At 39.5% G+C, this 27217-nt stretch overlaps 1 protein-coding gene across 2 annotated transcripts in view; it reads left to right on the forward strand.

The window, feature by feature from the left end:
- The window catches only part of ep300b (E1A binding protein p300 b), an 82826-nt gene that overhangs the window by 31555 nt on the left and 24054 nt on the right, over positions 1-27217 (forward strand). For both annotated transcript variants that reach the window (XM_055663221.1, XM_055663222.1), the window contains exons 4-19: positions 2119-2374; positions 2813-2926; positions 3831-4073; positions 4858-4966; positions 5610-5747; positions 6694-6811; positions 7457-7631; positions 9482-9559; positions 11660-11772; positions 12903-13061; positions 15197-15640; positions 16291-16476; positions 17667-17820; positions 18697-18815; positions 21334-21573; positions 26178-26266. In XM_055663221.1, coding sequence (XP_055519196.1) covers positions 2119-2374; positions 2813-2926; positions 3831-4073; positions 4858-4966; positions 5610-5747; positions 6694-6811; positions 7457-7631; positions 9482-9559; positions 11660-11772; positions 12903-13061; positions 15197-15640; positions 16291-16476; positions 17667-17820; positions 18697-18815; positions 21334-21573; positions 26178-26266 — 2735 coding nt within the window. The remainder of the gene's footprint in view (positions 1-2118; positions 2375-2812; positions 2927-3830; positions 4074-4857; positions 4967-5609; positions 5748-6693; positions 6812-7456; positions 7632-9481; positions 9560-11659; positions 11773-12902; positions 13062-15196; positions 15641-16290; positions 16477-17666; positions 17821-18696; positions 18816-21333; positions 21574-26177; positions 26267-27217) is intronic.

Consider the following 27217-nt stretch of genomic DNA (forward strand, 5'->3'; position numbering starts at 1 on the left):
ACGTGGCACTCCGCTTGTTATTTACCAATTGGAAACTGACCCATTTACCCTGATCTCTTCTATCAGCCACTTCTGTACCAATATATTACACCTGCAACATCATTTCAACTTACCTTGCAAAGTAATCTTTTGTGACACACTGTTCAAATGCACCATGTCTACCGGTTATTGATCCATTCCGTTTGTTACATCCTTAAAGAGTCCTAGAAAATTTGCTATACCTAATTTACCTTTCATAAAACTCTTGATTCTTCCTGATTGTTGTATAATTTTCTGATTGCACTTTCACATCCAGTTTTCTCCACACTCCAAAGGCGTGCAGAATTATAGGTTTGGCTTGGGTTAAATTGTACACTGTCTCTAGCGTGTAAGAAAGTGTCACTGTACAGTGCGATCGCTGGTCGGTGCGGAATACAGTGCTCTCTATGATGTTTGAGGCAAACGCGCATCATTTATTTATTTGCCTCTACAATTTGAGATTTGTAATAGAAAGAATCACATGTGATTAAAGTGCACATTGTCAGATTTTATTAAAGGTTTTTTTTTTTAATACATTTTGGTTTCACCATGTAGAAATTACAGCTTTGTTTATACATAGTCCCCCCCATTTCAGGGCACCATAATGTTTGGGACACATGGCTTCAAAGGTGTTTGTAATTCCTCAGGTATGTTTAATTGCCCCCTTCGTGCAGATATAAGAGAGCTCTCAGCACCTAGTCTTCCCTCCATTCTTTCCATCACGTTTGGAAACTTTTATTGCTGTTTTCAACATGAGAACCAAAGTTGTGCCAATGAAAGTCAAAGGAGCCATTATGAGACTAAGAAACAAGGATAAAACTGTTAGAGACATCAGACAAACCGTAGGCTTACTAATCACAAAGGGACTGGCAGGGACTGGCAGGCCAAGGAAGACCTCCACAGCTGATGACAGAAGAATTCTCTCTATAATAAAGACAAATTCCCAAACACCTGCCCGACAGATCAGAAACACTCTTCAGGAGTAAGGTGTGGATTTGTCAATAACCACTGTCCGCAGAAGACTTCATGAACAGAAATACAGAGGCTACACTGCAAGATGCAAACCACTGGTTAGCAACAAAAATAGGTTGGCCAGGGTACAGTTTTCCAAGATGTACTTAAAAGAGCAACCACAGTTCTGGAAAAGGGTCTTGTGGACAGATGAGATGATGATGAGCTTATATCAGAGTGATGGCAAGAGCAAAGTATGGAGGAGAGGAGGAACTTCCCAAGATCCAAAGCATACCACTTCATCTGTGAAACACAGTGGTGGGGGTGTTATGGCCTGGACATGTATGGCTGTTGATGGTACTGGCTCACTTATCTTCATTGATGATACAATTGCTGATGGTAGTAACATAATGAATTTTGAAGTGTATAGACACATCCTATCTGCTCATGTTCAAACAAATGCCTCAAAATTATTTGGCCCGGCAATTCATTCTGCAGCAAGACAATGATCCCAAACATACCGCTAAAGCAACAAAGGCGTTTTTCAAAGCTAAAAATGGTCAATTCTTGAGTGGCCAAGTCACCTGATCTGAACCCAATTGAGCATGCCTTTTATATGCTGGAGAGAAAACTGAAGGGGACTAGCCCCCAAATCAACCATAAACTAAAGATGGCTGCAATACAGGCCTGGCAGAGTATCACCAGAGAAGACACCCAGCAACTGGTGATGTCCATGAATTGCAGACTTCAACCAGTCATTGCATGCAAAGGATATGCAACAAAATACTAAACATGACTACTTTCATTTACATGACATTGCTGTGTCCAAAAGATTATGGTGCCATAAATGGGGGGACTACGTATAAACACTGCTGTAATTTCGACATGGTGAAACCAAAATGTATAAAAATGGCCTTTATTAAAATCTGTCAATGTTCATTTTAACCGCATATGTTTTTTTCCTATTACAAATCTCAAATTGTGGAGTACAGAGGAAAATAAATAAATTATGGGTCTTTGTTCCAAACATTATGGAGGGCACTGTAGGCGGGCCTAAGTATCCGTTTCCATGTTGTATCTCTATAAAGTATCTCAGTATATCCTGTTCATGTTAAAGGTGTAATATTAATAATGTCTTATTTTCCAAAGCCACAGCAACCTTCTCCAGTGCAACAAGGAGGAATTGGGCAGCCTCCAGGGCAAGGGATGGGTTCTGCACCCACAGCGGATCCAGAGAAACGAAAACTTATCCAGCAGCAGCTGGTTCTGCTTTTGCATGCACACAAATGCCAGCGTCGGGAGCAAGCAAACGGTGAGGTACGACCCTGCAACTTGCCACATTGCCGGACTATGAAGAATGTCCTCAATCACATGACGCATTGTCAGGCTGGCAAATCTTGTCAGGGTGAGTATGGACTGAACTGGTAATGTAAAATTATTAGGGATTTGTCTCACTTTTCAGATGCATAAAATTCCATGTACTCTATTTCAAATCATTTAGCGTAGTCTTGGATTTTTTTTTTTGTTTTTTTTGGCACTGTTTACCTCTAAAATGTACTTCAAACATTTTGTGCACATGATGATGCTAAATGCTCATCAAAGTCACCAGGTCAAACTTATGAAGAACCTGTTTCTGTTGCAGTTGACCTGTGATTACATTTCATCCTGTTATTACCACCTGCTGTAGCAAAGAGTGGAATTTCTGTGATGATTTAGTTAAGGTATCAGAGTTTAGAACTGTTGTTTTAAATCACTTTTGAATGTGGAGTTCTGATTTTGTTATATTTTCTGTTTAACATTTTTGTCTGCCCTAATTTTTGTATTTGTTGCTGGTCCTTTCCAGTTGCACACTGTGCTTCATCACGACAGATCATCTCCCATTGGAAAAATTGTACGAGGCACGACTGTCCTGTTTGTCTACCGTTGAAAAATGCTGGGGATAAGCGTAATCAGCAGTGTAAGTCTACCTGCTTTGAAAGTCTGCAAAAGCGTGGCACAAGTGATCCACAGGATTAAAGTTCTATATAAATCTTGAACAATCTATTATGGTGTCCTGCATTTGTTCAGCTGACTTACTGGGTAACTGTGGATAAAGGCTACAGGGCAAGTGGGTGCTTTAGGAATTTCCTATATCATTGTGCAAAATGAGCCTTGCATGCTATTTTCAAAGGTTCAAAGATCTTTCATTGTCACAAGTACCAATTAAGGTACAGTGATATTCGAATTACCATACAGCCATACTAAAAAAAAAAGCACCAAGACACACAACTACATAAAAGTTAACGTAATCACCCACCAAAACGGATTCCCCGCGTTCCTTACTGTGATGGAAGGCAATAAAGTACAATCTTCTCCCCTCTTTATTCGGTCGGGGCAGTCGAACCATGCGTTGGAGTGATCAAAGCTAAAGAATTCTAAAACGTGCAATTAACGCACACTATTAAAACAACAAAGAAGGAAGGGACAGACAGACTTTTGGCGAGGCAGCCATTGCTGGCGCCACCCAGTGGAAGAGGTTTTGAAAATGTGGCTAAATATTACGAGCCACATTCTGAGTTTGAAGCAATGTTATTTCAAGGCCAAATGTAGATAAATGGAACTCTTGGTTCATCAGATTTTTTGGATTGAATCTTTTTAAACTCCTGGGTTGGGATTTTGCTTTTTTTATTGTGATAGTAAGTGTTCTTGAAAATGTTTGTGTTTTTAAAACAATAATGTACATTCAGTGTGTTGGTAATATAAACGAGGCACATTCAACATTATGTCGCTTCAGACAATGGTAGGGACCCGAGTCAGTTCTAGTAAAAGTTGTGGTGTGTAAATTAATATTTTGATTCATGTACATTTTTCCTTTTCCACAGCATTATTAGCTGGTGCAGCAGTAGGATTAGGAAATTCATTAGGGTCAGTAGGAGTTGGACAACCAACCACACCAAGTATAAACACTACCAGTCAGATCGACCCAAGTTCTATAGAGAGAGCCTACGCAGCGCTTGGACTCACATATCAGGGTAATCAGATGCAGCCTCAACCTGCGATGCAGAACCAACAATCGTCTCAGTCTTCACAGGGGCACCAATCTCTGCGGTCTATGAATGCTATGGGTAGGTACAGACAAGCTACTCGCAAAATACCTCTGATTGTTGAAGATAATTTGTTCATTGGTTGTTATTTGCAATTCTCTAGACATTTCATTTTGTACATACTTACTGAACTAGTCCTTAAGTATTGGTAATTAAGATTTAACAAGAAAAGCAATTTTATTAAAATCTGCAACAGTTCATTTTCTATTTTGTTTGCCAGAGATAATGCCTTCAGAATAGTTTTTCTTGCTTTATAAATACTGGGCAAATTTATAGAAATGTATTGAGGCATTTTAAGATCTTTAAAACTTAGTAGTTGGATTGGATAAAGTGCTCTTCTGATTGTTACTGGCAATTCGGATATTACTAAGAAGAAAATAAGACATATGACTGTAGTATTAAATGATAGAATGAATTCCAGCTGTAAAACTACTATAGGGAAATCAAATGTATATCTGGAACTTAATGGAGGGGTTAGTGAAAGGGATTTAGCGTTTTACCATTCTGGCTCTGGATATTGTTTGTCAGCTTCATACATATTTGTGATCTATTTAACTCGGGGGGGGGGGGGGGGGGGGGGGGGGGGAAAAGATGAAAGATGAACAACAAGTACAGCTATTAAAAAATATTGCTTAAAATGAGAGCTCTCAGGATCATAATGGTGCATTTCAAAAAAATGTTTTATTAGTGTGTGAATAAATTATTGTGTGACAAGAAAATATATGCATGTGAACCAATTGGATTGTCATCAAATGAGATGATGCCTCAGTTCTACCAATGACTTGTTGTTTCATGCATGTTATAGGTACCAATCAAATGGGTGTAAATGGAAGTAATGTGGGTGTGCAGACCTCCTCCCAGCAGTCCAGCTTACTGCACGATGCTATGCTGCTGCCATCCATGACTTCAACAAAGTAAGTCTAGGATTCATTTTAACTCATTTACTGTTTCATATATTTCCACTGCTGATATTTTAATGCAAACGTATTAAACCTAGTTTGGTTGCCAATGTTGTCCCTGCAGCTTAGAGATGCATTGCTTTAGACTCTAGAGATATAGTACGGAAACAGGCCCTTCGGCCCACTGAGTCTGTGACGGCCAGCAGTTACCCCATACACTAACACCATCCTACACACTAGTGACAATTTACAGATTTTTTTTTTTAACCAAAGCCAATTGAGACCTACACACCTCAAATTCTTTGGAATGTGGGAGGAAACCAGAGCACAGAAAGAAAACCCACGCGGTCACAGGGAGAACGTACAAACTCCTTACAGACCGCGCTCGCAGTCAGGATTGAACCCGGGTCTTTGGCACTGTAAGGCAGCAGCTCTACCGCTGTGCCACTGTTGCCTTATATTCTTATGACCAAGCTTAAGAACTTTACTGTTACAATATCATGTGTGGCTGATCATGGAATAAAGAGCTATTAGAATCCATGGCCATACCTGTATGCTTTTAGTTCAGTGATTTTGAATCTGTAATGGGTGGGGGATTCAATAACATGCTTTTCACTATTGCCTATTCCATACTCATATCAACTTTTGATATTTGCAGCCAAATGTTATCTGACGGAACAGGTGTTGGCAATCTAAGTGCGGTGCCAACAGCAGCGGCCCCCTCAAGTACTGGCATTCGGAAATCATGGCATGAAGATGTCACTCAGGACCTACGCAATCATCTTGTGCACAAATTGTAAGTGGGATTATAATTTATTCATGGCAGTCAAAGATGAATCGCTTTGTGGATCTTCTTCTTTCGAGTCCAACTTGTTACAAATGTTGACATCGCTGTCATCGACTGAAAAGGATGCAAGCTTCCAGCGACAGTCAGTGGGAGCCACCACTTGTTACAATAGGTGATGGTGGTAGCAGAATTAGCTCAGGATGATTCCAGTTTCCAGCCCTGCGACGTGGACGCTTCTGCTATGGGGCCGCTTTGTGGATATGCATACGAGGCAGTTTAATTCCATTTGTCATTACAACTGGTTATTGCACACTCACAAAAGCTGACTATACATGTGGGTTATCCTCGTTCAAACTATCTTTGTTGCAAATTTAGAGGTCATAGCAAAATAGTCAGAGGCAATATAAAGAAAAGTGAAGGTGCACAAAAATGCTGGAGAAACTCAGCGGGTGCAGCAGCATCTATGGAGCGAAGGAAATAGGTAACGTTTCGGGCCGAAAGAAAAGTGAGTTCTCCACAGTGAGAATCCAAAGCCTTAAAAGGCCATGGCAACCAATTCATTAATTATTTTCAAAAGACATATTGGATAAATATTGGAAAGAAGATTTGTAACGCTATGAAGGAAGAAAGTAATTGGATAGGCAAGAGGCAGAATTGTTTCTATGTGTGGCTTAATTATAAAAAGAGTCACAAACAAGTGTGCCATGATGCAGAACTTTTCAGTAACTCGGGTTCTTTGCAATTTATTTTGTGAGATATTTAACACAGCATAGCTTCCTCTTTGATGACGTAGCAGCTTCACTCTGACAAAACTGAATTTAAAGTTGGTACTTTAGGTTGTAAATCTTAATTAGGTTATGAAGCCTGCTGCATAAATTAAAGATAGCATGTTTAAAGTTCACTTTTGCCCATTGTGCATCCAAGTTATTTAAAATTACTATTTCCCTCTATGCAGAGTTCAAGCCATATTCCCAACACCTGATCCAGCAGCATTGAAAGATAGACGAATGGAAAACCTGGTGGCTTATGCAAGAAAAGTGGAAGGAGACATGTACGAATCTGCTAACTGCAGGGTAAATTACAATTCAAGATTTCAATTTGAACTTGGTTTAGTGGAAAGCATTGGGGCTGGTTCTCACAAACATGTTATGATAAATGTGTAATTATGTATGATGTAACTGTTTGAAAATTGAACTGCACAGAATGCTAAGTATAGTTTAAATAATTGCTGTACTGTCAGGTCAATTGAACCCATTATAGCCATTTCTGAAGTCCTATCAAAAGTATGTGGAGACAACAACTTATAGGAATGTGAGGTACTAGAACTACTTTCAGTCTTCTGGATGTGGTTTAATCAGTATTGCACTAGCTTTAAATATGCACAAAGCATATGGACCAAAATTTGATTAGCTGTCATTTAAGCACGTTTAAGCAACAGTTAGTCAAACAAGCTGTGAGCAATTCTATTACCATAATTTCTGAACCGAGTTGGAATGACACTGAGCTGACATAACAGTTATGAATGAAAATAAAACACACATTTCCTGCCATTTTGAGTTGGGTTTAAATGTACACTGGCTGCGAATTTACACTCGTTCTCTTTTAAAACTGTTTAGGTTCGTCTCCTGTTTTGACCTCGCTGCCTTTTTATTGTTTGCCATTAGATTTTGTGGTCTTCCCTTTATGAAAATGAGACTAATTTATCTTTGTAAATTCAGGCTGAGTACTATCATCTGTTGGCTGAGAAGATCTACAAGATTCAGAAAGAACTTGAGGAAAAGCGCCGCACTAGGCTTCAGAAACAAGGTGTGATGCCAAACCAAAGTGGTCTGCTATCTGCAGGAGGGGCCCAGCCTCCCAGCATGACACAGCTGCAGTCGGGACTCCCTCCGAGTAAGAAGCTGGGATTTTGTTGCACTTTTGTAATGTTTTTTTGAACATATGAATGAATTAAAAGAACCTCTTTTTTTCACATTTGTCAAATGCTTAATGGACTCCAATATGGATTCTTTATTTTTCCCATTACTGTACTTTGCACATAATTTAAGTACATATACAGCATTTTTTTGGCTGTTTATTTGGGTTGAGGCAGAGAGTACGAAGGGTCCTGACTGAAACAACACGTATCCTTGTCCTCTTGAGGCTCCTGATCTGCTGCGTTACACCAGCAACTTGTTTTTTCTTTGTAAACTAGCATCTGCATTTCCTTTTCTCCCATGCTATTTTGATTTGTTCATTTTAATAATTTACTTCATTTGGATCGGCATATTAAAAAAAAAAACCTCTTTGTAGGCATTAGACATCATGATTTTAAGCAAACTGGTGATTAACTTTTGGACTGTTAAATTTGTTTGCTGGTGTCAGGTGAAGGTGGTACATATCATAATTTTTATGAAATCTTGGATTAAAACAGAAATCATTTACCAGATGATTCCAGCTGTAAACTCAGTTTGTTTGAGGACCAGATACGAGTTGCATGTGGTCTTCATGCAGTAACTCCGCAGTTGAATGTTCAGTTAGTCAGCATTCAGCCCGAATTCATATATTGGAGTCTTGCAACTTGTGCAGTAGGTGATCGCCAATGTTGTGGAACAGTACTCCTGTCTGTTGTTAACTAAGAAAGGAAAGGAATGTTTTAAAATACAATGAAAATGCTGTTTATCAGCATTTATAAACAGAAAAGACAACTATGGTGTTTATGGTTTGGGCCTGTAATCAGAAAATACAATTGAACGCATCTACTCGATGCATGATCTTATTTTTGTATTCTTTCACAGTATTATGTGACGACAATTTAAAACCATCTCTTGGGATTCATATATAACTTAATATTAAAGGATAGCACAAGTAATTTAGTGTCTGGCCTTGGGAATTCTACTTTTAATTAGTTTTTAATGATTAATTGAAGTGAAAGGTCACATTTGCATTGGATTAAAAAGGTTTGAAAGAGCTAGTGAGTTTTTCTTGCTGTACAGATATTTGTTCAGATGCTTTCTCTTCTGAGATTGATAATTGCAGCGTTACTGTTCTCATGGTGCTAGCAGTTTTCCAAAACTTCAACTAAGTACGGCCTTCTACTGCTTAGTTACAGTGTTGGCAAATTATTTGACTGTGTGGTGAAGTGGTTTCGGCCAAGCCTCATTCTGCCATTATCTAAAACGCATTCTGCAAGTGCATCTTTTCAAATAGAAACTGGTTATCCCATATCCTATGTTCTATAATAGGAAAAAAAGTCTGGATTGGAGGAACTTGGAGTCAGCACTAAAAACAAGCATTGATACTGATTAAAGATGCAATTGGGATAAAGCAGATAGTGGTCTTGCTTGGCCTAGGACCGTCACTGGAAAGGGAAGTCAGCCTGGATCTTGGATATTGTATCTCCACAGACTGTTATAAACGTGCTCTACAGTCATACCCTACTTAGATTTGTACACTACTGTTATAGTTCCAAAAAATAAAGCCATTCTAAGTTACTGGAGTTTCTAAATATTTCCTTTGGTTTGGAGGGCTACTTCTATGCTGTATTCAAGATTGTAAAATGCACATGGTAAAAAAGGAAAGAACACATTCATCGTTGGCAATGAATGCATTGTTTCATACATTTATGCCATTGTTGAATTGCATAATTCAATCATGCATTGCTTCCCTCCTCTCTCCCCATTCCTTTGGCAGCAAAAAATACTTTTGCATTATTCTGACATTTGACCACGTTTTTGTTTACATCTGATCCTGTTGCATTTCAGATGGGCCACTTTCTGACCCTACCCTTATGCGGCCCAATGTGCCAAGTCAGATCATGAACCGGATGCAGACCCCAAGTGGTAACATACATTTTTCAAAATGTATTTCTTGTGTGACTGGTGTAAATGAATTGTGCTGTACAATTGAAATGATTGCAAACTTGTTTTCAAAACTTTCAGCCTCTCACCAACAATACGCTTAACAATTATATTGATCTGTGGAGTTTGGTTGTAATCATGTCTTTGTTGTAGCTCCTTGTTTATGCAATTAAAGGGCAATTCCCTGATGTAGATAAATAATCTGTTTTTAATTGATTATGGAGTTATCAATAATAGCCTTGCGCTTTTAACCAAGATTCTCAATATAGTATTGATCTTCAATGTTCTGATTGATTCTCTATAATTGGTTGTGCTGTGGGTCTATCAGAGTCAGAGTTTATGAATGATAGACGAAACAAAATAATTGATTAACATTAAGTAAGATCAACAGTTCTTTTATTGACTAAGTTTCAGTGAATAGCAATACTTGAGGGCAACTACTTTTAAGTTGCTCTGAAGTATTGGTCCAGTAAGCTGCTACAGCAACCTTTTACTATATTAACACATCTTTCCCCCATTAGTCTAACTGGAGATTCAGCTGAAGTATTCATTTTACATGGAAATGTTGAAGTCTAAAATCTGCTTTTGTATTTGTCCTGGGATGATTTAAGGCTTAAGGCAGCACTATAATATGAAGTCACATGTTGACCAAAGCAGCAAGTTAGTGGGGTTGGTTCTTCGAGGCATTAAGAACAATATTGTTGGCAAACTAGACATAATTCTAGACATCTTTGGATGCATGCCACAAACGGCCATATTTATTGAAATAATTTTCATAATTTTTAATGATTTGATCTCCTGAATTGTTTGAAAATTTACAATAATAACGATTTCATTGTTTGACACTTGCATCCTAACACTGCAGTGAAATTGATGTTAGATGGTAATGGGAATAGAAATTTAAGTGTCCAACTAAACAGATATATTGGCTTAATATAAGTAAGTTCAGTATTCCAACTGTGCATGCCCAGGTCAAAGGTCACTGCATAAACAGCCCTGGAAAGCCGTGAAGTAATGCACCTTCATTTCTTCTGTTTTTTCCGACTTTGATTATTCTAGGTAAGAAAATACTGCTTTCAAACTAAGAAATAGTTGTATTTATTGTTCCTTTGTTAAAAGCTAAGATTACTTTCTTGTTTTTATTGCTCATGCTTTGGTGAGTGAGCGAGATCGTGCTCGTCGGTGTTGGGTCCAGGTCTGTTGTGTTGCTGCTGGGCCGTCCCCGTTCCGTCCCAGGTGGCTCGTTCCTGTCGGGCTGGTGTCGTCGATCCGGGGCTGTCGGTTGGCCTGGTGGGAGTTGAGCTGGGGTTGCCACTTCTTCTCCGCGCTGGCTGTGACCGACACCAGCGGCCCCAGACCCACAGCCAGCGCGGAGACTAAGCGCCAGGCAGCGCTGGCTGCAAGCCCGGCCCTACACCTCTAGCTGGCTCTGGCCGCACCCGGACAGGGACGAGGCACCCGGGAGGGGACGGGGACGGCCCAGCAGCAACTTAACAGACCCAGACCCGACACCGACCACGGACGAGCACGATCTCCCTCACTCACCAAAGCATAATAAAGCAATAAAAACTACAAAATAATCTTGGCTTTTAATAAAGGAGCAATAAATACAACTATTTCATAGTTTGAAAGCAGTATTTTCTTATCTAGAAGAATCAAAAAGCGGGAGAAATGAAGGTCCACTGCTTCACTGCTATCCAGGGCTGTTTATGCATAGTGACCTTTGACCTGGGCATGTGTAATCGGAATACCGAACTCGCTTATGGAAACATTTTTGATACAATTTTAGTGCATTAAAATTATTAAATTGTAATTATTAAAAGCTATTAAAGTGAAATATTGCTATTATGTAAGCAGTATAAAATGGGGTTAAGAGGGTTATGTGTAAATAAGTAATAAAAAATAGTCACTTTACACCATAGAGTGACACAGCTTGAAATTACAATTTGGAAGTTAACGTTTCTGCTGGCGACTACAAGGAGTGTCTGTCCAAGTCTATTAGATTTGATTGATGGTGTAAATGACGCTTTCACACTTTTCTATTAAAACGTGCTTTTTGTTTTGTTACTGTGTTCAATCCAGGAATGAATCAGTTTCCACCTCTGAGCAGTATGCAGATGCCTGGTCTGGGACAACGCTTAAATCCTCCATTACCGCATCCAGGACAGATGTCACAAACAGGACCCATGAATCAGGTCTAGTTTGAATCTTCTCCACCGCAATTCTCAGAAAAACCTCTCCATTAAAACACATTAAAAATTAAAATTTTAGTCAAGTGCTACATTGAGGATGGGTTATATTGAAGCAGGAATATGGATTATTGGTAACACTAAATTATGCATATTAAGGACTTGCTAATTATGTACTTGGCATTTGATAATACTGTTTTTAATCCATTCCACTTTTAGATTAAATATGCACATAGCGTATGAATGAATATTGATTTTATACTATACCAAACAGCTGCATAAAAGCAGATTAAACAAACATCAAAGTATAGTGGTAGGATGACAATACTTTCTGTTATCATGCAAATCAGTTGTTTTCTGATTACAAATTGTCTTGCTTATATCCATTACGCAAGCATATTGTTAATCAAATCTGCAAAATCAAGTTGGAATAAAATTGCACGTCTAATTAGCATCATATTGAAAATTGCCTAACAAAATTAATTGCCATGAACAAGCAGGCGCTGTTTATTTAATTTGTCAATATGGATATTTTAAGATCTCAGTAACAGACCGTTGCAGAGCTAATGATTAGTTTGAGAGTTAGACAAGTTACTAAATTAAAAGATTTTCCCCAATTGCCCCGTCTTTGGGTCCACGTATCCCAGTGTATGGGTAAACGTGCTCTTAAACTGCTAATCCAGCCTTGAAAATGGACACAAAAGGCTGGAGTAACTGCGGGTCAGGCAGCATCTCTGGAGAAAAGCAGTAGGTGACGTTTCGGGTTGAGACCCTTCATCAGTATGGCTGATGAAGAGTCTAGACTTGAAACGTTACCTATTCCTTTTCTCCAGAGATGCTGCCTGACCCGCTGGGATACTCCAGCTTTTTGAGGCACTCTATGGTGTAAAGCGGCATCTGAACTTCCTTCGAACACAATCTAGCGATGACACTGATCTGCCACGCATATTGAAGCGTTGAATGGCCAAGGCATTTGTCTTCACTCTGCACTGAATGCCATCAGCAGACAGTTCCGTGATACTGCCATAATAATCAACGACATTCTACACAACGTAAACCCCCTGAAATACAATTAATTAAATGTCTTTCCGAAATCGCTTGTCTGCTCACATCGGTATTTTTTTTTTTGTTCACAGATGGGATTAACCACTTCCCGAATGTCACAGCCAATGGCTGCACAGCATCCTGGCCAGAATCAGTTCCTGACCCCTAATCAGTTTCCTGTATCCTCTCCTGGAATGAACACTGGCAGTACCACCATGACGCAAGCCAGCAACCAGCCTGTCATGTCTCCGGTATTAAATAGTCTCTCCTCTACCTCTTTTGTATTCAAACTTGATGGTTAATTTTTAATTTGATGAACGTCATAGATATTATTATCAATAATCTTAAACACCTTGTTGGGACTGGCACAGTCAAGATCCTAAATGAGATTAATACACTGGAAAGGATTGTTGGATAAATCCCATCAAATCTTAATTCTGAGGAAATGTCAACAAAGGGAATCCTTCTACCATACTTAAATCAATATTGAATGATAGTCATTAATTTAATGATTTACTAGATGGAGTAAAATGCATTGTTTTTGTAAACTACATCGAGTTAACAAGCCTCATGTTTCCATCTTAATGCTTTGTGTTATTACATTTAAAATGGTTTCAATATTAATCAGTGGATAACTTTTGGCTCTCCTTATTCCCATTTCATATTGCCATTTGGGGGATCTTAATGGACAAATGACCATAACTAAAAAATAAATCAAATGTTGAGTCTTTAGAATTGTCAATCTCATCTGGGTGTCAGGTAAAGAATGATAGAGATCCGTGCATGGAGAAAAAACTCAGTAAGTGAACTGAAGAGAATAAAATGAGTAGACCCCATCATTAATTTGTTACGGTGTAGCAATTTAATCGTATACCAGATGTCCAAGATAAAATGGCAGAGGTATAAGGACTTTTTTCCCCAAAGACAAACGAGTTGTAAAAGCTACCAGATGTTAGTTTTTATTTAAAGGGGTCTTGTAGCACAGAATCGGTTCCGTGGGCCCCACTGCATCTTTGTTATTGATCGTGTACTCATCTATACTAATACTATTTCCCTGCACTCGGACCGTAGCCTTCTGTTTAATAGCATTTCAACTGTTCATTTTATACAACTAAAATGTGAGATTACCTTCCACAAACAGTGCATTTAAGATTAAACTGCCCTCTGGGTGAAAGAAATGCCTCTTCAAATCCCCTACTCCATAGTTTAACTATGTACTCTGGTCATTGACTCCACTACTAATCCGTGCCCCTCCAAATTTTGTACACTCCAATTAGATTAAACTCTCACCCACCACATCTACTCAGCTCCAAGGGAACTATCCAGTGTCTTATAGCTGAAACATTTCATGCCAGGCGATATCCTTGTGAATCTTCTCTGCATTCTCTCCAGTATAAATCATGTCCTTCCTGTTGTGTGACTACCAGAGCTACCTACATAGTCCAGCTGTATACTAATGTTTTATATATATTGGTACCATAGCTTCCCTGCTTTTTTTATGTCCTATGCCCTGCCTACTGAAGGCAAGTATTTAATATGCCTTCTAAAACACCTAATGAAAATGGGGAGGTATTAGATGCTTTAGTATTCTTAAAAATAGCTTAAGTTCAAGTTGCATTTATTGTCACGTGCACCAATTGGTGCAGTGAGATTTGAGTTATACAGCCATACGAATAAAAAATAACACAATACACAATAGAGTTTAACATAAACACCCACCCACAGCGGAATCAACGTTTCCCACTGAGGGAAGGCAATAAAGTTCAGCCATCTTCCTCATTAATCCCTTGTTTCTGATGAGATGATTGTAGCCTCCATTGGGAGGCGAGGCAGGAGATTTCTGGGGTTCCAACAGATTAGTAAACATCTCATCAGTCCCTGGCAATTAATCCACCTTTAAGCCTTCTAAGGCATCGAATGCCGCCTCCTTTTCAGTGATAATTGTCATGGAATTTCCCCACTGTGCAATTCTCTCACTACAGACAATGCCTGTGTAAGGGGAGGGGGAGTTGCAATCCTAGACAGGGTCTGGTGTTGCGATTTACAGTGATGCGAAGCTGGGGGTAAGCTATGACCTCACAGGAGGAACGTATGAAATACACACTGACAGCATTTGAGGTCACGGTTAAACTTCTAGTGGCATTACTGTGAGACCCCAATATTCTGTATTTTCTGTCTTTTATTTAAATTTATTTTTTACGCAAGCTATAAATTTTGTCTTAGCGGAAGTAATATATACACAAATATTAAAACAAAATGTTTTGCTTCCACCGAATGTATTTTAGAGGAATTATCAATTTTAGTATAGTGCTTCTGTAAATTGATTTAGTCTTTTTTCACGAGTTCATTGAGTTAATGTCTTCTATTTTATGTATTTCCTTGTTAGGCTCAGAACACCTCATTACCTGTCAACAGTTCTGCTTCCATGCAGCCAGGAGTCCAGAATGCCCAATTTAACTGTCCACCACCTCATTCTCAGCCTTCGCTTCACCAGAATTCCCCGTCCCCTGGACCAGGAAGTCTCACGCCCACTCCTCACCAGACACCGCCTAGTAGCATTCCCCCTCAACAGCGACAGCAGACACCGTCGCCCAATTCGCAACCGCCGTCAATGCCGCCCCCTCCTCAAGTTCAGACACCTCCACAAGCGCAGCTTCCCCGTCCTCCATCAGTACCTCCGCAGTCCCAGGTCACGGCTGGGGTGAAGCAGCAGCAACGAGAGCGGGAACAGCAGCAGGCCCCACCGACCCCAGCAGCACAAAAACAGAATACAACACCATCAACACCTACACCGATTCCATCAATACCGCCTCAACATCCCAGTACCCCGGTGAGTATTATTATTATTAAAGCTTTTAGTAAAATATTTACACCTGTGAATGAAGGAGGAGCTTTCTGATCCATTGAAATACAGTGCCCTCCATAATGTTTGGGACAAAGACCCATCATTTATTTATTTGCCTCTGTACTCCACAATTTCAGATTTGTAATAGGAAAAAAAAATCACATGTGGTTAAAGTGCACATTGTCAGATTTTATTAAAGGCCATTTTTATATACATTGGTTTCATTTGCTCTTGAAAACATGCAGTGAATTGCTCTCCAATGCCTTTGGTAGAGAATTCCACAGATTCACAACTCTCTGGGTGAAATTTTTTTTTTTTAACTAAAAAAAATATATATTTTATAATAGCCAAAGCTGCAATCTGATCTATTGCCTCTACAACTAAAACATCCATCTGTTCTCTACTCCATTTCTTATAATGTTCTGTGAGCCTTTTTGGGTTTTTTTTTGTCCAGAATACCATTATATTAATATTGGGAGTCCTTTGAAGAAAATGTAAATCAAAAGAGACCACAAGTTAAGAAAATAAACCGCGTGCGACTGTTGTATGTGTTAATGTTGTGCTTTGAACCAGTTTTTCTTTAATGGAATGTATTCTCTAGTTTCAAAATCCTGATTACAATTGGTTTGTTTTAGCTTTCACAGTCGGCAGTGAGTGCAGATGGCCGAGTATCGACCCCAGCATCGGTCAGTAGTACAGACACAAATTCTCAGCAGACTGCTCCTGAAGCACCAATGTCCGATGTAAAGATGGAGGAGAAGCAAGAAGAGGAAGAAACTGAGCCAGAAACTGTGGAGCTAAAACAAGAAATTAAACAAGAGGTGCAAAATTACAATTATTTCTTAATTAATGGAGTCACTTCTGATTTTATGATAATACCTCTTTACTTTAATATCTCTAGGAGTTGAGGATCTGTTTAGCCTGACTTGTTGGGCGACGTCCTCCTGCTCTGAATTTTGCAACTTCCATATTCTTTTGTCCATGTTCTCGGGAAACTATTTAAAAAAAAAAAAAAAAGCTTATCTGGCCAATGCCAACGGTCACCCTGGTTTTACCCTATCAGAGGGGATATCTTCCCCTCCCTCCCTGTAGTTTCTTTTGTCTACTTTCTGTTTCTGGTGCAGGGTCTCCAACCTGAAACGTTGACTCTGCTTCACTGCCCACAGATGCAGCCTGACCTGCTGAATATTTCCTGCATTTTTGTTTTAGATTTTCAGCATCTGCAGTTGTTTAGTTTTCACATTGTGAAGCTATAATTATTTACACATTTTACAGTTGAGTTCATTGTCACGTTTACCGAGATGCAGTGAAAAGCTTTTGTTGCGTGCTATGCAGTGAGCAGGAAGCCAATACATTATTACAATTGAGCCATTTACAGTGTATAGATCTATGATAAGGGAATAACGTTTAATGCAAGGTAAAGCCAGCAAAGTCCAATCAAGGATAGTTTGAGGGTCACCAAAGAGGTAGACGGCAGTACAGTACTGCTCTCTGGTTGTGGTAGGATCATTCAGTTGCCTGATAACAGCTGGGAAGAAATTGTTCCTGAATCTGGAGGTGTGCGTTTTCACACTTCTCTACCTTTTGCCAGAGAGGAAAAGAGGGAGTGGCCAGGGTGCGACTGGTCTTTGATTATGCTGCTGACCTTGCCGAGGCAGCGTGAGGTATTAGTGGAGTCGATAGAAGGGAGGTTGGTTTGTGAGATGGTCTGGGCTGTGTCCACAATTCGCTGCAATTTCTTGCAGTCTAGGATAATGCAGTTCCCAAACCAAGCATTTTAACACCAGTAAGTACGTTCCCTACAAATTGCACAAACAGAAATTATCTTTGATTACTAAGTCACAAAATGCACGACAAAATTGTTAAGCAATTTTGGGTTTGTTCACTGTATTTTGGGTTACTAGTTATCAAGTTATAAATCGACTCAGATTGTTTCCCCCAATATTGAAATAACTGGATAAGAAATTCTTACCAATCTGCGTTTTTTTAAAAACCCTTTGATTTTGTGTAGGTGAAGGAAGAACCTGCAGCAGAAGAGTGTAAACAGGAGCCAATGGAGGCTGATGAGAAGAAACCAGAGGTGAAAGGTGAAGTAAAAGAGGAAGAAGATACTACAAATTCGGCAACGCAATCATCTCCTGCGAGTGGACAGTCACGTAAGAAAAGTACGTACAATAACTTTTTTCCTTGTGATGATGAGGGGAGAAGATGCAAATGAAACTGAAGTTCCCGCTAAAATGAGATTTGAATGGGAATTGTACAGTACATATCCACCTTTAAGTAAGACAAATCCTATTTATTAATTTGAAAATCTACTTTGAGGATCTAAAGTGGTTGAAAGTGTGAATGCTGAATGGCACTCACTTGAGGGGAAAGGTTTTGACGCTATCTACACCTCTGATAATTTTATATAACTTGCCACCCCTCTGCCTCTATCACTCCAAGGAAAACAAGCCCAGCTACCTAAAGTCCTCCTATGCACAGAACATCCTGGTGAATCTCCTCTGTACTCTCACTGGCGCAATCACATCCTTACATTTGTGGTGACCAGAACTGCGCACAATAATCCCAAGTGTGGCCTAGCCAGAATCTTGGAAACTTTTAACTATTGTGTTTTGTGCCGATCGATGAAGTCAACCATGCCCTATACCTTCTTTACTACCCTTGCTATGTTGCCACTTTCGGGTAAGTTTGGACTTGAACCCCAAGGTCACATTTACCAGAGTGTTGGCCAAATAAAATATATGCCCCACCCCTATTTGACTGACCAAAAACCATTGTTGAGGTTAAATGTTATCTGCCAGTGTACTGCCCAATTTTCTTTTATAAGATAGGCTTAGGCAACCCTCCTTGCTACCCACAAAATTACCATTTTTTAAAGTCGGGCATGTATTTGCTCATCAGTTTAAGGGTTCATAATAGTCTATTTCTGCGAACAACTAACAGCTTGCGCTAGCAAAGGCATAAGACTTTCTTTTGAATGCTTTTAAGTCGATGACTGCTTTAGCTTCTGTGAATTAACTTTTTTTCATTGTCTTTAGTTTTCAAGCCAGAAGAACTGCGGCAGGCACTAATGCCGACACTGGAAGCACTTTACCGTCAGGACCCTGAGTCCCTTCCCTTCCGTCAACCTGTGGATCCTCAACTCCTGGGTATTCCTGTAAGTAGTTTGAGAGGCTATACAGAGCATCATGAATGCTATTTTTCCGTGACTGCACTCAAAGATTGCAGCAACAGTTAATTGCTTTCCCAGTTCAGCTGAAACAGCTGGGAAAATTGAAATGCAATGAATTTTTGCCTCCAGAGCAAGTTCTGTGATGTGTTTATTTTTAGTACAAAACATGTTCTTGTATCATGCAATTTTTCTTTTTTGCTGCTTTTTTTGCATCGTGGTGGCAACAAAAAGAAAAGGCAAATATAAATACCATAGAGATGTATTGGCCCCCTTGTTGCTTGCCAAAATTTGGTGTACATTAACCTGATTAAGCCAATTTCCAATTTTTAATGTTATACCTTTTTGATGAACTGAGGGTAGAAACTGTGACACTAGCCTTTGATATGGATAAAAAATAATTTTATAATGAATGAATAAGTTAAATTCTGTTTTTATTCCGCGCTTTGGGGAAGGCTTTCCTGAGCAATATCTCATGGAACTAACCAAGAAACAGGAAATTATAATCTAATCAGTAACTTTGAATAGGTAGACCTACAGTTACCAGTGTTTGGGAGAATTAAGCCTAATCTCCCGAAACCTGTAATATTCTGGGAGAATAACAATGAAGGTTGACCACCAGGGGCACTGCATGATTGGCAGCCCTGCCAACAGTCTGTCTGCTTTTTCGTCTTTTTTATTTTTAGTGCATGTTAAAAGTTAGTGTAAATGTTCTCTGGTTTGTTTATGAGGGGTTGGGGGGGAGGGGGAAACTTTTTTTCAGTTTCTTACCTTGCCGGAGATCCAATTATTTTCCGGATCGCATCTCCGGTCGCTCTGCGGCCTACCATCGATGGAGCTGGAGGCCTCTTCGGACTGACCTTGAGCCCCAATGCGGGCGTGGACTTAACATCGGAGTCGATCCCTTGCTCCAACCGCGGCCTGCGGACTTTGCCATCGCGAGCTCGCAGTCTCGGGAGAGGCCGAGTCAGGAGGCTCCATCGACGCAGAGGCTCGACCAGCCCCAAAGCGGGGTCCGATTACTGGCGCGGGGGAGCTGACATCCCCTCCGGTGCAGGAACTGAGTGCCCCGATGCGGAGGGCCCAAACGCCGCCGGCCACGAGAGTCAAGATTGTCCCGTCAACGGTGGACTCGACGCCCCCGTCTGTGGGAGAACAAGGGAAGAAATTGAACTTTTTTTCGCCTTCCATCACGGTGAGGGATGTGGAGGAGTCACTGTGGTGGATGTTTATGTTAAAATGTGTTTTGTGTGTTCCGTTGCTTTTTATTTGTATGACTGACTTTGGCAAATGAAATTCCTCGTATGTTGCAAAACATACTTGGCCAATAAAGTATTGTTGTGATTGTGAAAATGTGATTCCTCCAAAAGGAAACTTTAAAACTTTGGTGCATAGACCTGCGTGGCTGAGCTTTATGCCTGAATGAAGTTTTTATCACGTAGGAGTTTGAGAAACCTTTCCACCTAAGGAGATATTAACTAATAAGTATATTCAAAATGTGGAACTGAGATTTTAACAGTGAAGGGAGGTTTGAGGATCAGGTGAGAACGTGGACTTGTGTTACAAGATGAACAAGATTTCTTTTGAATGGCTGACCTACATTGTTTAACGGCCTGCTCCTGCCCCCTACCTCTGAGGTATTGGGATTTTGCATCCTTTCATATAAAATATAATGGTGTTTTCCATTTTTCTTGATTGCAAAACATTGATTTTGCATTATCAGTCCTTTTGAATTTGTCGTAGACTAATTTTGCAGTAATCATTATTAAGCACATGCTATCTTTTTCTTTTACAAACTTTTCTCTGCACATGTACACTAAATCCTCATTATTCACAAAGGACAGGGACGCTTAATTTCGTGCAGATGAAAAACTGATCATTCTTAGGCTATTGACATCTCCGGTAAAATAACAATTGCATGCAGGTTTCAGCTTGTCAAGATGAGCTGAAACATACAGGTGCGTTGGACTTTTTCCAATCTCCAGACCCGGGCTCCAGCTGCATGCGCAGCTCACATTCAGGACCCCAACCCTAGTCCTCCTTCCGGACCACCTGACAAATGCTGGCAGGCATTTCTGCTGGTTTTGTATCTCGGAACAAATTTGAAGCAGGGCCTGGGACAGTCTTTGCAATTACTCAGATGAGAAGATTCATGGATAATGAAGATATAGTGTAAACTGTAGGTTCTTCAAAAGGCAGGTCAATAAGTATTTAAATGAGGGATATCAGCAAATATGTCATCAAGTTGCTGTCTTTGGTGAATTACAATGGTGTGGAACTAAAGTAATGTGTCTATTAATTTCTGTTCTCTTTCAAATACCTAGTTCAAGTGTTTGCATATTTCCCCATTTATAATACAAGTAAATCCCTTATGTGTGTTTACTTTGGAAAATGACGTATAAGTTGTATAGAAAATCTTGGGCAATGATGAATATCCAAACCTGTGGGGTTGCTTCTGGCACCTTTTTGTAGAAAAGTCAATCTTTTTTTCTTTTGTCTCTTGAAGGACTACTTTGACATAGTGAAGACACCAATGGACTTGTCTACAATCAAGCGCAAACTGGACACTGGCCAGTATCAGGAGCCATGGCAGTATGTAGACGACATTTGGTTGATGTTCAACAATGCCTGGCTGTATAATCGCAAGACGTCGCGTGTGTATAAGTACTGTACAAAATTGGCAGAGGTCTTTGAGCTGGAGATCGACCCTGTCATGCAAAATCTTGGCTATTGCTGTGGTAGAAAGGTCAGTCTCTAAATATTTTGTATTCTGTTTTACTGTTTTTGTCTGAGAGGCTTTCACTCAGTTCTTCTTCCTGCAAATAATAATCATATGTTTTTGAATTTGACAGAATACCAACAGGTTATTCAACTTGTGGTGGAAGGGGCAGGAAGATGAGAGAGGCTGAGGATCGGGAGGGCCAGAATATGAAAACATTGTTCTTATCTAAAGTTTACACAGTTGCATTTCCAGCAGATTGTTTGAACATGAAAAAGTAGAAGGGTTCGCATGAATCCTTTTCTTTTGCTAATGGAGAACACAGGGAATAAAGGTGGAGAGAACAGGGGAATGTCTATTACAGGATGGAGACCAGTGATGCAAATGGTTGTGTTGGTGGCTGAGAGCAAGGTGAAGGCTGGTTAATTGCAGGTGATGTCTGGAGCAGATGTACATACAAGAGGGTACACAAGCTCTGAGAAAAATGTACAGTGTGTGGACACAGCAATTGTTTAAAATCTAAAGTAAAATAGAATAAAATAGAAATATTCTGGTCAGTCAACATCAGAAATGAGAGAGAGAAAGAGTTGATGTTACAATTTTAACACTTTATCAACATTCGCTTTTATTGTGAATTTCCAACAATTCTCTTATGTTGTATCTCAGTTTTGACAGTTTTACCTCAGCGGTTCTTATTCACTCCCTTCCATTTACATTTTCTTTTTCTGATTGAAAAGCCTTCAACTTCTGACATCTTCATCACTTGTCTTCAATCACTGCATCTCCACCCTGTCACAGACAGTCTCTTTGTTCTTCCTTCCCCAGCACCTTCTCCATAACTTGAAACATATTTGATTACTATTTTTTTCCACCTACTGATGAAAGGCATTAACTTTAAATAATGACACTGTCCACTCCGCAGAGCCTGCTTGACCTGAGTATTAGTGACATACCCCAGGTCTCAATACCCAAGCCAACTCCCCATTGCCCTGTATTTTCTGATCTTTAAAATATATTTTCAAAACCCCCTTAACCACCAATTATCTAGCCTTCACAATACACTAGAGCAAAGAAATCTGAGGATTCAACTTGTCAGTTTTAAATGAGTACCCCATATCTTGTATGTAGCAAGAAACAGTAGATGCTGGTATATACTGAAGATAGATGCAAAGCTCTGGAGTAACTCAATGGGTCAGGCAGCATCTCTGGAGAAAAAAGCTGGGTGATATTTTGAGTCTGGACCCTTCTTCACTGAAGAAAGGTTCAGACCAGAAGCATCACCCATCCGTTTTCTCCAGAGATGCTGCCCGATCTTCTGAGTTACTCCAACGCTTTGTTTCTATCCCTGTATCTTGTTACTATGTCTTCTCCGAGATTCTACGACCGAGAAACATCTGAACGTCTACCCCTCAGAATTTTGCATGTTTCAATAAGATCACACTCTGTTCTCATAAAGTGCAATAATGCAAATCCAGTTTCAGCTGCTTTTGATCGGACAACTCTCCCACCCCGTGAGTCTTGTTTGAGCTGTCTTCAAGACGGATATCTTTTCTTAAATGATAGGGCCAGAACTCTGCATAATACTCGAGGACTGAGCTCGCCAGTGCCCTGCTCAAAAATACATCCCTATGTGTAATCTTCAATTCTGTTGTTACACGTTGTATTTTTCACAACCGTTGCTTCCCAGAGTGGCGAGTGCATTCTCTCAAGTGCACAGTTCTAATCAAAATGCCACCAATTTGTACACAGCGTGGTTCCACAAATGTAGTATGATAACGATCAAATTCCCTGCATAGCAAAGTTAATTGAGAAATTTATGTTAAACAGTACATCAGATTAACTTCCCAGATCTAATTCTTCTGCCTGCAGATGAAGACTCACTTTAAAGCTTCATCTGAAATGGTTAGCAGTTAGATACTCAACTGTTTGGTTCTTAGAGAGCAAGTATGGTGGGTAACTTCTTTGGTAGACAGAAATGCTGGAGAAACTCAGCGGGTGAGGCAGCATCTATGGAGCGAAGGAATGGATGATGTTTCGGGTCAAGACCCTTCTTCAGACTACCTTTATCAGTTTATCTTTTTTTGTTTTTAATCCTTGTTAAAATGTATTCTGTGTGTTCTGTTGCTTTTTATTGGTATGACTTTGGCAGATCAAATTCCTCATATGTTGCAAAACATACTTGGCCAATAAAATATGATTATGATTGAAATTGATCACTAGCTGTTTCCTAACTATGCACTGGTTCACGGAAGCAGAACGGGACTGCCCATCGAACAAGAGTCAAAATGGAATCAAGAAACATTTAAAAGAGGGGGAGCGTCATCCCACCAACCTGTTCCATATTAAATTGTGCTGCGGTTATTCATTGCTGCCATGTTGTTTCCTTGTCATAACTCTACCTCCTTTAATTGCTGTGGATAAAATTGGATCTGTCTTGAAAGCTTCAATAGATGAGAATCAACATGGAAGCTACATTTGTTTGAATAGAAAGTTGTACTACTTGAATTTTCAGCTAAATTACTGCTTGATTTGAATAGCATATCCCCTTTTATTAAATATCCCCCCCCGAACATAATTTTGTTCCTCCTAGATTATTAAAGACTTTAGCATTTGAAATCTGTAATAGCCTCTATGATATGCTTTAGAATACCATCCAAGTAAATCTAATAAATTAACCAAATGTCAACCCCCCCCCCAATCCCAAAGCTCTCAAAGCCTGCTCATTGTTAAGAATATTTCATTGAAAACTGTAAACTATTACCTATACTTGAGATTTTAGTTTTTCTGTTAAGGCTCTTTGACTGTGCCTTTCAAAACACTATCTTTCAACAAATGTGATTGAGATGAGCAGGCCGAGTCCAAATCCAGTTGAACTTGCGCGGAGGGGAATAATTTATATCTTGTTCTTAAGCAATGATTTTGTGGTTTTCTGTCCACTTTCAGTGTTTCTATGTTGCCCTTGTATAAATTCGATATGGGCAACAATGAATGGAAAGGCTGCACCAGTTTGTAAAACAAGTTTAGAATGCGGCAGTATGGAAACCATACTACCCCTTAAGACCCATGAGAGTGGGATGATCAAAAAATGCTTGCAAAGATTCCAGTTGCTGATTACTTGTCCGAGTATGTAAGGAAGCATTAGGAAGAATGTTGGTGTGATGTCCATTGCATAAAAAGCACGGCAACACCCTTTTTAAGATGAATCATAAGGTCATAAAGGGCCTGTCCTACTTGGGCACCATTTGCGCATCATGCAGGTGGCGCGTGAAGATTTTGTACATACCAAAATCCTGGAGGCGCCGCGTGCGACCGCGCGTCACTGCCTACGTCACGTGCGCGACACAATGCATGCGTCGTGACGCGTAAATGATAGCGCGCAAATGACGCCCAAGTGGGACAGGCCCTTAGGTTTTCAATGGTTTGATTTCTAAATACGTTTTTCTAGAATTCTGTTTACTTAATTTGATTTGTCGAATATTTAGTAATGAAGATCAATTAATAATTGAAAAGAAAGCTTGTCCTATCGACAACCTCTGTTTGCCTCCCTCCTCAACTCTTCCTAATTTAATCTCCTCTTTCTCTTCGCGCCCCCTCCCCTTCCCCCCCAAAAAACATACTCTCCACCCAATGATGTAAGAATCACATTTACATGGGATATAAAAATCCTGGTATCTTTACCTCGTTTTAAAGCTTAAAATGGGTGTGGCCATGTTTTTTATACCATGGAGTAAGTATGGATATCACACTAAGGTTCTTTGTAATGTTCACTGTATACTCCAGACTAATAATCAGCAACGGCAATCTTTGCAACCTTAGTCCATCCCACTCGCTTGGGTCTTAAGGGGTTTCCATACTGCCGCATTCTAAATTTGTTTATTTTGTGCAGTCTTTCTATTTACTGTCTGCGCCAAATTTATCCAAAGTTCTCATTGGAATAGTTTAAAGCTATCTGGACATTAATACTTGGCATTTGGTAATATAAACTTACAGGTGAGACTTTGTTCTGATCTGACCAACAATTTTGATAAGCCATTTATTGCTGAACCCTATTTTGTGATGGCAAAGGAAAAAATAACATATTTCTTTAATTGAAGCAGCATTTATGTTTAAAGTTTCTCCGACTGGGGAGCAATTTGTATTTTTCAACTAAAGAAAATATGTAAAAATGTAAGGAATAAACTGATGCTCTTTAGAAGTGCTTTTGCCGTCTGCTGTTTCAACCACAATGTAACCAAGCCAGGATAGCTCAATTCTCTGCATTGAACTCAATTTTCTATACATTTTATGAAAGGGACCATATGTAACTTGCAATTGCTCTCGGCGTTCTATTCACTAGGCAAAATGCTTGCCGCTGTTGGGAGTAAAAAAGCAGATTTTCTCATTGGGTGAAATAAAGATATAAAATTCTTGGGCATGTTAATTTAAATAAGGAATGAATTGGCTACCTGGGAATATTAACGATGCTGTGAGGCTGAGCAGCAGGTGTCTTGCTGACCTTCATATGAACACTCCACACTGAAAAGCAAATTATAGATTTGTAGCATTCTGTGGCATTTCAACAAAAAGCAGCAACCTTTCTGCTGTTTTGAAGAGTTGCATGAGCTATAATCATTTCTCCCGATTCTTTGCAGCTGGAATTTTCTCCACAAACCCTCTGTTGCTATGGGAAGCAGTTATGTACAATCCCCCGGGATGCTACCTATTACAGTTATCAAAACAGGTAAGATGGTGGCGTTTGAATCAACCTGAAGTATTTTAATATTTTAAATAAATTATTTGATGCGCTGATTTCTACCAGGCCTGGTTTTGTGTCTCTTTAATAATATCATCTAACCTGGTTATGAGCATGTCAAATGATCATTATACTATCAGTGAAAAGAGAAGCAGAGTTAATGTTTGAAGTCTGAAGCCCTTCGCTGGAACTGTCATAGGATCAGACCTGAAATTTTAACTCTGCTTCTCTTTCCACATATGCCTTCCACCATTTTCTATTTTTATTTCAGCATCTGCATTTCTTTCATTTTGGAATAATATTCTGATTATCATATTTTTTCCTCTTAATACGGGTTACAGCGATGTGTGGAGGAAAAATGTGTACAATGAGATTGAAATGATTTTCATATGTACCTCATGAGCGTTTTATAGCTTGTTATACCATCAAAATATCTTGATACTTCTGTTTAAATTAAATTGGACAAATGACTGAAAGTTGATGCCATTAAGAATGGGGAACAGTTTAAAAAAAAATCTTCAGACAGTCTCTGATCGGTTTTAAACAGTCCCTGGGTGAGTAATTTGATGCATGTTAAAAGATTTTCAAAATCGCTTCAGATTCAATGTAGTAAATTAGCTCAGTGAAAGCTTACCATGCAGAATTTGCATTTTAATTATGTGTTGGGCATATTTGATGCTAGATGTATTTACATTCTCTAACCAGATCAAAAAAGAAACAGATCCTTAAATAAAATGTCAGTAAAATATTTTGAGGGATCCAATCGCACTCTGGGATATCAATACATAATTTAGACTAAAAGTGTGGTGCTGCAATATACAGTGCCCTGCATTATGTTTGGGACAAAGACCCATCATGTATTTATTTGCCCCTGTACTCCACAATTTGAGATTTGTAATAGAAAAAAAAATCACATGTGGCTAAAGTGCACATTGTCAG

The sequence above is a fragment of the Leucoraja erinacea genome, chromosome 37 (genome assembly GCF_028641065.1).
Source record: "Leucoraja erinacea ecotype New England chromosome 37, Leri_hhj_1, whole genome shotgun sequence".
Lineage (NCBI taxonomy): Eukaryota > Metazoa > Chordata > Chondrichthyes > Rajiformes > Rajidae > Leucoraja > Leucoraja erinaceus.